This window comes from Hyperolius riggenbachi, chromosome 9 (genome assembly GCF_040937935.1).
Source record: "Hyperolius riggenbachi isolate aHypRig1 chromosome 9, aHypRig1.pri, whole genome shotgun sequence".
Taxonomy (NCBI): domain Eukaryota; kingdom Metazoa; phylum Chordata; class Amphibia; order Anura; family Hyperoliidae; genus Hyperolius; species Hyperolius riggenbachi.
Window position 1 is genome coordinate 39,843,428 of NC_090654.1, and position 12,664 is coordinate 39,856,091.

A 12,664-nucleotide genomic window follows, 5' to 3' on the forward strand; every position below is an offset into this window, starting at 1 on the left:
CAGCCGAGTGTCAGCTGCACAGCGCTGCAGGAGATCGCAGCGCTGTACAAAGGTAAACAAAGGGGAATTACTTCTAATTACTAATATTTGCAGTTTACACACTACTCAGCATTCTAAATGATTTTACAGAGCAGGCTAGTGAACTTTTGAAATGTCCAACTAAAGAGAAAAATAAGATACAGTGACTGACAGTTGTGATAACAAGCTTTAGAAGACAGAGCTCTCTGCGACTTTGAAAGTCGTGGAGCTCAGTGGCTCTTTTGCATAGATAACAATTGGAGTTTCTTAACTCTTCCTGTACTGGAAACAATATTAGACTTATGTCTCTGCTCCTAATGTTTTATTTCTTAGCTGTACTATACATACAAATCATTATATCATCATTTTTTTTCCGCTTTAGTGTCTCTTTAAGTGCTTCAGAAAACAGGACTGTTATCAACCCAAGTTGAGTCAGAGAGCTCAGAGAAGCTATTTTGCATAGATAACAACTGAAGTTTTTTAACTCTTCCAGTACTGGAAAACCATATGAGAATAATTCATTATTTCATAAGTCTATTTTCGCTTCAGGTTTGCCTTAATACGGCATATAAAAATGCTGCACTTCTATCCATCACTTAAAATGACATTCAGGTAGTTGCTGAGGATACCCGGCCAAATGAACCAGCTGTCACATCACAGACGGTACGCGAGGAGGGAGAAGATTCCGCAATTACTTCACTTGTTTTTTTCTTTCCCTCTGTAGGACGCAATTAAACTTCACAGTGGCCATTGATTTCACAGCTTCGAACGGTGAGTATGAGGAAGTATTTCCTCCTCATCTGCCTCCTCCCTCCCAGTTACTTTCTCCAATTAATGGTGGGAACAAGTCTCCCGGCTATGGGAATAACAAGGATCTGCTGGAGGGGAGAGTGGGTTGCTATGATAACGCAGAGGGGCAGGTTGCCCGTGGAGGGCGAGTTCAGTAGAAGGCTGTGCAGATGGTGATCGCTCTGCTCCACGTTTAATGAGGCTGCCGGGATGACTCTTGTACGACGTGCCACACTAAAGTCTATTTGTAGAAGCTGCAAACTGATCTGAAGGATGCGTTTACATGCTTACCGTCGCCGGCACTGCGAAAAGAAGCTATATACAGTAGCAGCATCAGAGGGATATCTAGAGCAAGTACATCTTTGTAGATAGAATCATGTATATCTGAAAGTGTGAAAGCGAGATCACCGCCTGGTATAGCCTACAGTTTGAAAACCTGTCTCTCAATAGTTATCCTACTTGTCTTCGATGCAAAGTAATGTCATTTGTGTGAGAATGACAGTATACCCCCGGTTACCAGCCAAAATCCTGGAAGCGGTCATCTTGCATGATAATGTAATAGGCAGTTCAAGGTATGCAGACAGGAAAATACATTACAGTCAGTGTAAGGCTGCTCATACATTGCTCGATATTGTGGGCCCATCGACCTTCTGGCTTGAAACATTTATGGAATGGGAAGATAATTGGAGGTGCAACATGGCGGTCATATCAATCTTTCAATTTATTTCTAGCCAAAATTGTTCGAAGGATCGATCAGGAATACTGGAAAATCTCAGCCAGAAGGGTTCCATCGGGTACGCGACAGCAAGCGCGTTCAATATCGCATTGATCCACGGACCCCTCAGCGGTGTCACCCAAGTATATTTGTATTCTTCCCCCTCACCCTAGCCTCCGAACCCCCCCCCCCCCCTGGCTCGTGTGCATTGTCAAAGTTTCACCTGTCACACTGCTGCCAATCCTGACCTCCTCCGGTGTCCACCATCACCACGAGCACTTGTACCACATGGCACCAGGTGCATGTAGCGACGCCACTACATGCACCTGGTGTCAGTTGGTACACCGGAGGTGGCCAGGATTGGTGGCGGTGGACATGTGAGCTTTCCACACTGCACATGGGGGGGGGCAACATATACATTCAGGGGACGTCGGCAGAATGATTTCCAATAGATTACATGCTGAGAAATTGCTGTGTAGTGTTGCAGTGTGTGGGCAGGCAGCAGATTCCACTCTGATCAGATTGGATCAGAGAGGGATCTAGCCAATGATTGATCTGGCCATACAAACTATCTGCTATAAGGTATGGAACAAAAAACCTCCCCAGCTTGGAGACCTTAGTGCTTTACACTAATGAGGCACCCAGGAGAAAATGAAAGTAAGCCTATTAACCTTTTCACACACTTTTTTTTTAAGTTTGATTTTAGAAGTACTAATAATGTGGCTATTCTGTTGGAAGAGATTTTCTAACCATAATTCCGCTTTTAATACAGAGCCCTGGAAAGCCATAGTACCAATTAATGCCATAATACACTATTAGATAAGTAGATAAGTTAAACAATTAATATCTACCCTCCTAATGATGCTTAGCCTAGACTGTTAAGCTATGCGGAATTCTCCTTCTAGAGCATTGTGGGAGACGAGGTATTATTCTCACTGGCTTCGGAATTCTCAGAATTAAACATTCCGCAGAGATACACCTGACAGGGCTAAAGATGTGGTCAGAATGCATATCAGAGTGAGGAATGATTTTAGAAATGGGGAAAAAAACTGACTAAACAATGTATAAAGTGATATTGGAAATGTTATTGGTTGTGTTATTTTCACTATAGTTCCTTTTTAACTTTGTCAATTCAACCCTAAAATGCCACTGATTAATAATGTAGTTTTAGTCCATTACTGAAGCAATATGAGCTCCCCCTGGATGCCTGTGGTTTCCTGTACTTGCAGCCTGGACACCACGTCACTGTACTCCTGCTGTGGGTCTGCCTGCTGGTCTGACAGCTTTCCCTGCCCGTCCGATATGGAGGCTGACATATTATTGGCTGCCTGTACAGAGCGGAGGGGTGGGGGAGGCTCACTGGCTACCTGTACAGAGGGGAGGGGGGCTCGCTGGCTACCCATACCCCAGGGGAGGGGCTACCTATAGAGAGGGGAAGGGGGTTCCCTGGCTACCAATACAGGGGGGGGGGGGGGGGAACTCTCTGGCTACCTATACTGTGGAAGGGGAGCGGAAACCCATACAGAGGGGAGGGGGGCTCACTGGCTACCAATACAGAGGGGGAGGGAGGCTCCCTGGCTACCTATAGGAAGGCTCTCTGGCTACTTATGCTGTGGGAGAGGAGGGGATTGTCTGGCTGCCTATATAGAGGGGAGGGGGGCTCTCCGGCTACCTATACTGATCGAGGGGGGAGCTCTCTGGCTTCCTATGATAGGGGAGATATCTGCATCTGGCTAATTAATACTGAAGGCTTCTGTGGCTACCTGCACAATTTTTGCACCCTCGCCCTGGGAGCTACATAGCCTAGAAACTGCCCTGTCTCTAATACCCTTAAGCTCAACACACACCATACAATCTTGGTTGTACAGATTTACCAATTCTATGTAGTATAAGGGCCAACAGATTGAAAATACCTTGAAAGATTGATTGGATAAGCTCTTATACTACATGAAAGTGGTAAGATTAAACAACCAAGATTGTATGGTGTGTGTTGATCCTTAGATGTGTCTGACTGGGGTCTGACTGGAATAGCCACATGCTTGTTTCAGGCCTGTGATACAGTTTAGGTGTCTTTTAAACAAGCCAGATGATTCTCACATCTCCTTGGAGGAGCGATTGATGTTTCTTTAGCGTATTTATACTGAAGATGCCCTTATTCTTTAACATCTCGATTTTGTGTCAACGTGTTTTCTGGCTTTTCCATCTGGACCAAGTTCTGCTGTTTTCCTGACTGGTCTCGTGTCATCCTCTCCCCAGGTAACCCCTCACAGCCGACTTCTCTCCATTATATGAACCCCTACCAGCTGAACGCATATGGCATGGCCCTTAAAGCTGTCGGAGAGATTATCCAGGACTATGACAGTGACAAACTATTTCCAGCATACGGCTTTGGTGCCAAGATCCCACCAGATGGCAAGATTTCCCATGAGTTCCCGCTGGTGCGTAAATGTCTTCTGACATATTTTCCTGAGCGCAGTGTCAACGTGACTGAAAATCAGCGCTGTAGAGTTCAGAGACGTACTGTACTAGACGGAACGAGTTTGTCTCTGTGAACGTGAAGGGTTAAAGGACATCCACCAAACTCAAACAAATTTAATAAATGAATAAGTGAAATTATAGCATACATGTGCAAAGTCAAGTCAGTTTGCTTTTTTGATGATAACCCATTTTGCCCACTGAAAAAAGCTGAGACCCCCCCCCCCCCCCCAAACTCCCTATGTCATTATACAATGATCCCCAATAACAAAAATCCACTTTCTCTATCTGAACTTAACCTCCCCCCTTTAAAGGGGCACTATGGCGAAAAATTGTAAAATTTAAAATATGTGCAAACATAGACAAATAAGAAGTACGTTTTTTCCAGACTAAAATGAGCCATAAATTACTTTTCTCCTATGTTGCTGTCACTAACAGTAGGTTGTAGAAATCTGAGAGAAGTGACAGGTTTTGGACTAGTCCATCTCTTTATAGGGGATTCTCAGGGATGTATTTATTTTCAAAAGCACTTAGTGAATGGCAGTTGCTCTGTCCAACTGTTAAAAAACTGTGTAGCGAGCAGGGAAGCTGGCCAGCTTCATTGTTTAAAACCTTTTTAGGAAATATCTTCATAAAGAATAAAAGCCTTGCTGAGAATCCCCTATGAAAAGAGTCCAAAACCTGTCGCTTCTGTCAGATTTCTACTATCTACTGTAAGTAACAGCAACATAGGAGAGAAGTAATTTATGGTTCATTTTACTCTAGAAAAAACATACTTCTTATTTGTATAAGTTTGCATATACAATTCAAATTTTGCAATTTTTCGCCATAGTGCCCCTTTAATGTTTACCAGTTCCTGATATTCAACTTTAACCTTTCACCTTCTGTGTCTCTGACGAAAACGCTGCTATATGGTGATTGAATTGTATATTTTTACATTCTTTTCTTCATGCACTTTACACTCTTTCATCTTGCACTTTATTTCACCCCTGACAAAGCATCCTATATGGAGGCGAATCATGTAGAGTTTTTTGAGGGTCACTGTTGTATTGTATTAGCGTCATGACAGGGAAGGTACCACTACAAAATAACAGTACCCCAAACATTGCCTGATAGGGGACCTCTGTCAAGCTTATTAGGAACTCACTCAGTCACTTTATATTAATTATTACCTCTATGCTCAATATTTGAATAATTTATTACAAGTTATAATTTACCGTATTGTATTTTTCTTTAGAGGGTCAACCCTAATTGTGCTTAATCAGGTTTTGTGCTTTTGCCTTCCCCCGTTAAAGTCAAAGTTCCCCCTCCCAGATTTGACATTGTTAGTGAGGCATCTTTTACACCAGGGGTCTCAAACTCAATTTACCTGGGGGCCGCAGGAGGCAAAGTCAGGATGAGGCTGGGCCACATATGGAATTTCACAATCGCGGCGCATCGCCGCCTCTGCCCGCCCCTCTCACTCTTCCTTCACAGAGAGGGGCGGGGAGAGGCGGCGATCTGTGCGGCGATTGACGTCAGGAGGGACAGAGCTGAAGCTGAAAGCTCTGCCCCTTCCAGGAAATGCCGGCGGATTGCCCCCCAGGCGATTTGGGGGCTCTGCAGCCCTCGTTTAGCGGCGGGGATGCGGCGGATTACTTGGGAGCACTGAAGCGAACTATAAGGAAGCTTTTGCCGGCGAGGGCTACAAAATATTGTATCGAGGGCCGCAAATGGCCTGCGGGCCGCGAGTTTGAGACCCCTGTTTTACACATAACAGAATTTGTGTGCGATTTCCGTTTTGTTTTGCGAAATTTTGCATATATCGCACATATAACAAGTCAAAAGCATCACATTTGATTCTCCTTATGCCAGATGTGATTTTTCTGCAAAGAAAAAGTACAGCCTAAATGTATGCTTTTTTCAGAATGGACATGGGATTGGCTTAAAATGTAAGTCAATGGACATGCAGAAGAAGCGCATTCGCTATGTGAAGATCTCATTCAAGTGTGAAGTTAATCATGTAAATTAATTTAATTGATTGAAATGAATTGAAGAATGGAAACAAAAAAATTGCAGATTGAGGAGTCACAAATACGAATAACCTGGCCATATGTGTGAAGGCAGCCTAAAGCAGGATAGGGGACTTTGCCATTACTTACACAATTGTTATATCTATTGCAGCAGTTCCTGAGAAATTCCCTTGGGAAAAGTCGGTCATGTGATGAGACGCTAAAGGTGCCAACTGTACCATTGTTTCACCAAATGCGATATTTCAATGCGATTTTTACGATCGAATTGTATAGAAAATACGCCAAAGGCAATCGAGAAGGAACGATTCTTTGGTTTCTAAATAGGATAAAATCAATTTGAAAGTTGGATTTTACGTTCGAATTTCTAAGAAAGTATCATTCAGTAAATGTGAACAATCGTAATTGCCTTCGGATTAATTACGATCGTTCAAATCGCATCGAAAGATCGCATTTAGTGAAAAATTATACCGCCAATGGGCACCTTAAAAGTTGCTTTATGAAAGTTTAAAGGAAACCAGAGATGAACAAACATAAAAAATGTGTACATACCTGTGGCTTCCTCCAGCCCCATCCGCATGGATCGCTCCTACGCCACCGTCCTTCTCCCTCTTCGGTACCGAGTCCCGTAACTTCGGCATTCGTGACCAGCTTGACGCATGCGCAGTGCACTCCCTCCGTCTCTCTCCGGCAGAGAATAGTACCGCGCCTGTGCAGTCGGAGGAAGTACACTTCTCTGGCATCGACTGGCCACGATTGGCTGAAGTTACGGACCCGGTACTGAACAGGGAGAAGACTGATGACGGCGGCGTGGGAGTGATCCGTGTGGATGGGGCTGGAGGAAGCCCTAGGTATGTATACAGGAAAATTAATACTTACCTACCGGAAATTTTCCTTTCCTGGTGCAAGTCCATGGCAGCACACTACGGGTTCCGGCCCGCCCCCTGAACCCATTGGACACCATAACTATAAGTTTTTTGCGAGGACATAGTCCCACCATTCTAATAACTATAGTCCTCCCCGAACTTGGGTGGGACCGTATGCTGCCATGGACTTGCACCAGGAAAGGAAAATTTCCGGTAGGTAAGTATTAATTTTCCTGTTTCCCTGGTACAATTCCATGGCAGCACACTACGGGATATAACTAGCCATAATAATCAGTCAGGGAGGGAATGCTTACACACTATTTATTAAACAGTAGAGGCAGCAGAAATAACAGACCGTCCAACATTTGTACAGGTAAGTAATGCAGGGTCTATTCTATAATGTTCTATAAACGTGTTGGATGATGACCATCCAGCCGCTTTACAAATGGCTGCTGTAGAAATTCCAGCCAAAGAGGCCCATGATGACGCCATTCCTCTAGTAGAATGGGCACACAACTGATCAGGCGGGGTAAGATTCTTTGCCCTGTATGCTTTTGATATTACCCCCCGAATCCAGGATGCTATAGTCCTTGATGAGGCTTCCCTACCCTTTCTATACCCACTAGGTACTATTAGAAGATGATCAGATTTCCTAAAGGATTCTGTTATAGACAGGTAGTTTTTTAGTAAGCCAACCACGTCAAGAGGATGTTGGATTGAAGGATCCTCCGTATTTATGAAAGCAGGTAATGCCCACTCATTGTCTAGATGAAACACGGTCACAACTTTAGGTAAAAATTCAAGCATTGGTCTTAGAATGACTCTATCATGATACATGGCAATGAAGGGTTCCTTGCAATCTAACGCATGTATTTCTGACACCCTTCTTGCTGACGTTATGGCCAACAGAAAGGCTATTTTGGACGTTAAGTTTTGAATAGAGCAGTCCTGAACAGGATGAAAGACTGAAGAACTCAAGTATTCAAGTACTATGGGTAGATCCCATTTGGGATATAAATTCCTCCTTGGAGGTTTCAATTTCAGTGCAGCTTTTAAGAACTGTTGAATCAAGGGATTGAAGGCCCATTTTTCTCCAGATAAAGAGGAAAGTGCTGTTACTTGAACTTTCAATGAATTGTAAGCTAAGCCAAGTTCTAATCCAGCCTGAAGAAATTCAAGTACATCGTTCACTGATGGTTTAAATGGATCAAAAGATTTTTTGGAAGCAAAGTCCATAAACCTCAACCATACTTTTTTATAAGTGTTATTAGTAGATGGTTTCCTTGCCTTTAGAAGTGTTTGCACGACAGCCTCTGAGCATCCTACTTTCAATAACCTCTCCCCCTCAACACCCAAGCTGCTAGATGAAGCTTGTGGGGTGCTGGATGAAATATTTTCCCCTGTGACAACAGTGACGGAGAGGCTTGCAGGAAGAGTGGTTTCATCTCGGCTAACTGCATCAACAGAGGAAACCATATTCTGTTCGGCCAGTATGGTAGAATGGCGATCACTGTCGAACTCTCCCCCATCAGCTTGCGAAGGAACCGGAAGATCAATGGTATTGGAGGGAAGGCGTAGAGGAGAACATCTGGCCAAGGCTGGGCTAATGCATCTGTCGCTAGAGCTTGTGGACAATAATTCCGAGTGAAGTAGTGGGTAAGTTTGTGATTGTGCTGGGAAGCAAATAGGTCTACTACTGGGATTCCCAGTTTCTGAGTAAGCTGGAGAAAAACTTCGTCGTCTAACGACCACTCGTTGTTGTCCAACATGTTCCTTGAGAGGAAGTCTGCTTTTGTATTGAGATATCCTGGAATAAATGCTGCTTTCAGATGTGACAGATTGTCTTCCGCCCATGCGAACAGTAACGCCGCTTCCTGGGCTAGAACACTGCTGTGAGTTCCTCCCTGATTTTGTATATAGGCAACGGTCGTCGTGTTGTCCGACTTGATACACACCGCCTTGCCAATCAGAAGAGGTGCAAAGGCTTGTAGTGCCAACCGTGCTGCCCGTAATTCCAAGAGATTGGAACTTCTCGATACAGGACGACAGGGCCAAGGTGATTGGATCATCTGGTCTTGACACCACGCACCCCAACCTAACAGACTGGCATCCGTGGTCAACTGGATCCACTGAATTGGAAGTAGGGAAAAGCCTGTGAGTAGGTGTTTCTGCTCCGTCCACCAAAGGAGAGAGTTCCTCATTGCAGTGGAAATTATGATCTTTTATTGTAGTCGTTTCCTGTCCCATTGCTGAAGGAAAGGAAGTTGAAAACCTCTCATATGGCAGTGGGCCCATCTGATCATTGGTATAGTAGCGGATAAAGTCCCCAGTAACCGTAGGCATTCCCTTGCTGAAAGGTAGTAAGCTACTCGTGCCTTCTTTATCCAATACATAATGGAAGGGATCTTTGCAGGTGGAAGAGACACCGTGTTGATAGACGTGTCGAAAAGCGCCCCTAGGTAAACCATCTGTCTGCAAGGTAGTAACTGACTTTTTTGATGGTTGATTAGCCAACCTAAATCTTTCAAAGTGTTCAATGTGACATTGGTCTGGTGGCGCAGAAGATGTGGGCAACCGGCTAGAATCAGAATATCGTCCAAATAATGGAAAATTCGAATGCCCTGTTCTCTGAGCAAAGCTATCACTGCTTGTAAGACCTTCGAGAAGGTTCTGGGAGAAGTCGAAAGGCCGAATGGAAGGGCTCTGAATTGAAGATGAACCTCTTGGAAGGTGAACCTGAGGAATTGTTGAAATTGCGGATGGATTGGAATGTGGAAATAAGCATCCTTTAAGTCTATTGAAACCATATGATCGTTTGGTTGAACTGCCAGAATGATCGACTGCAAGGACTCCATCTTGAATCTTGGAAGAATAATGTATTTGTTCAACTTCTTCAGGTCTATTACGGGCCGCCAGTCGCCCGTTTTTTTGGCAACCAAAAAGAGAGGAGAGTAAACTCCCTTGTGCTTCTGAGAGGTAGGGACTTCTACAACCGCTTCTTGTTGAATCAGCTGTTCTATATACTGTACCAAGCAATTTCTTTTTTCTAAGGAAGATGGGAGTCTTGTAGGAATGAAGATATCTGCTGGCTGGGATCTGAATTTCCAGCGATGTCCTTTCCCTACCGTCGCCAAAACCCAGGGATTTGAAACCCTGTCCGCCCACACTCGGGCGAAACTTAACAGCCTCGCCCCAACTGGAAGAGTGTGGGCGGACAGGGGCTCAAAAGGACTTCCCCTGAGACTGACGAGTTGAGGGTGCAGGTTTTACTGTTTTATTTAAGGATGCTTGGGCCCCTTGCCATTTCCTCTGATACTCCTTTCCTGGTCTATATGTTCTAAAGTTTTTGAACCTTTGATTTTGGGATTTTTGAACAAATCTTTGCTTTCTGAAAGTTTTCTCCTGGGGAATCTCCCCCGACTTTCCTCCAGTCTTTCTCGAAATGGCCGAATCCAGCTTTTCGCCAAACAGGAATTTCCCATTAAACGGTATTTTAACCCAATTTTGTCTAGACGCGTTGTCGGCCTTCCAAGACTTTAACCATAAAGATCTTCTGGCCGTAATCGCCGACATCATAGATCTTGATGATGCTCTTACACCATCGATAGCTGCTTCACCTACAAAATCGGATGCGATTTTCAGGTCTTCTAATGCTGAGACTATATGTTCGACGTCCGCACCTGATCTTACTGCTTCCTCGATGTTATTCGTCCAGACCCTCTTAGCTCTGGATAAAGATGTTAAAGCTATTGATGTTCTACATGCTGCTCCTGAGGCTAAATATGTTTTCTTTAACTCACTTTCCATTTTGCGTTCCATTACGTCTTGGAAAGACACAGAATTTTCCATTGGCAGTGTGACGTGTTTGGCCAAAGTTGCAATAGAGGCATCCACTAAAGGAGCGTTCTGTAAAGCTTCTATATCTGAATCTTTGAATGGATACAATTTGGACCATCTGTTAGAAAAGGCAGTTTTATTTTCTCCTTTGGCCCATTCATCCGTCATTATTCCTTTGATTTCCTTCATCATTGGAAAAGAAGGACCCGCTTTTGAGAGATGTGGGTAATATTTTCCTACTTCAGGAGCTGCATCATCTTCTTCCGTCCATTGAAGTGCTTCTTTAATCGCTGAGACCAGTGGTTCTACTAAGGAAAACTGAAAATTGATCTGCTCCTCCGTATCGGTCTCTTCAAGAGGCGGTTCTTGCGCTGATGAAATATGATCAGGAGAAAGGTCGATCATTCCTTGCTCGACTGGCACGGAGGAGGGTTGGACAGAAGTGGAAGGTAGACTAGGAAGATTTACCGCTATTTCTTCCCTTACAGCTTGCTTAATTAATTGTAGTACTTTTGCTGAATCTTCTGATTTTTCAGACGATTTTTCTTGAAAGCATCTTTCGCAGACGATTTTGCCAGGCAGAGATCTGTCGCCGCACATCCAACAATCGCCTCTACGCGGTCTTGGAGGAGAAGGATTACGATAAAACGATGGAGATCTTCTTTTTGAACTTGCTCTATAATAGTTGCTGGGTGAGCGTCTTCTTGATCTGCTTCTACTCCTGGATCTGTTGCGAGAAGATCGATAAGTAGATGTATAGTAGCTAGTTCTAGGAGCTTCTGCTGATCTGTGATCTTCCGTTCTTTTAGGTCTGGGAGGACTGAAAAGAATACTAATTAGTATTCATTCGCCAAAGACCCTCCTTTTTTTTTTTTTTTTTTTAAATATACCTTTTATCCTTGACTGATTCTTATGGCGACCCATTTCAAAAACAGCTGCAAAGAACAGAGTGAAAAATTAGTAAAGAAAATATATATAAGTATATAAATGTAATGGCCCAACTACCCAATAACTTACTGGGCAGTCAGCCACAATATATCTTCATATATATATATATTGGTATCTGTCCCTTTAACAATCCACCTCAGGCGTCCAGCAGCAGGGAGCTTCAGACAAAAGCAGCCTCCCTCTATGAAAGCGCTGCTTAAATACTTACTAGAGGCTTGTGGGCATGCTCAAAGCTATTTGCCCACAAGCAAGATGGCCGCCGCGACCCCCGAAAGGGCGGAAACAGGAAGTGAGGCGGCCACCAACAAAAGGCCCTGAAGTCTCGCGCGGCCGCGCGAGAGAAGCTCCTGCCCATACACCCGGAAAGAGGACGGCGTCCTCCTATCTCCAGACACCATAGCGGCCACTGCCGCCGGCGAAACACCGCTCATGGAAGAGAGCAGCGCCCACCGAAGGTAAACCTGTAGGGAACAGATAGGAGACAAAACACCTATGTCTCAGAAACAGATAGATAGCTAGAAAAAAGTGCAGCCAGTCGCCCCCCATAAACCTGTGTTTAACAGGTAATACACGCCGGTGATCAGTAACCGGGCTCTCACTTAGGAGCATTTAGCCCCACGGAGACTTCCTTAGGGAAAGGGATAAACCCTAAGGGAACAAAATAGAGACATAAAGATAAAGGGAAAGTTAATAAGTGTGTCCAACAGGAGGGGAGGACAAAGGAAAAAGAATGGTGGGACTATGTCCTCGCAAAAAACTTATAGTTATGGTGTCCAATGGGTTCAGGGGGCGGGCCGGAACCCGTAGTGTGCTGCCATGGAATTGTACCAGGGAAAAATATTTTATGCTTGTTTTCCCCTGGTACACATTAAAACTGTTGCTACTAAATAAGCCTGTAGTGAGAATACTGGTGGGGCTGTTTCCTAAAAGTTTAAAACAGTTGTTACTAAATACGGTAAGTCTAAAGTAAAAACACTGGGAGAGAGTTTTTCTGAAAGTTTAAAACG

The 12,664-nt window shown here is 44.2% G+C and overlaps 1 protein-coding gene across 1 annotated transcript in view; it reads left to right on the forward strand.

Annotated features, from left to right (window-relative positions):
• The window catches only part of CPNE9 (copine family member 9), a 124,487-nt gene that overhangs the window by 65,061 nt on the left and 46,762 nt on the right, over window positions 1–12,664 (forward strand). Inside the window, exons 8-9 of the mRNA XM_068251485.1 lie at window positions 743–789; window positions 3,779–3,960. Coding sequence (XP_068107586.1) covers window positions 743–789; window positions 3,779–3,960 — 229 coding nt within the window. The remainder of the gene's footprint in view (window positions 1–742; window positions 790–3,778; window positions 3,961–12,664) is intronic.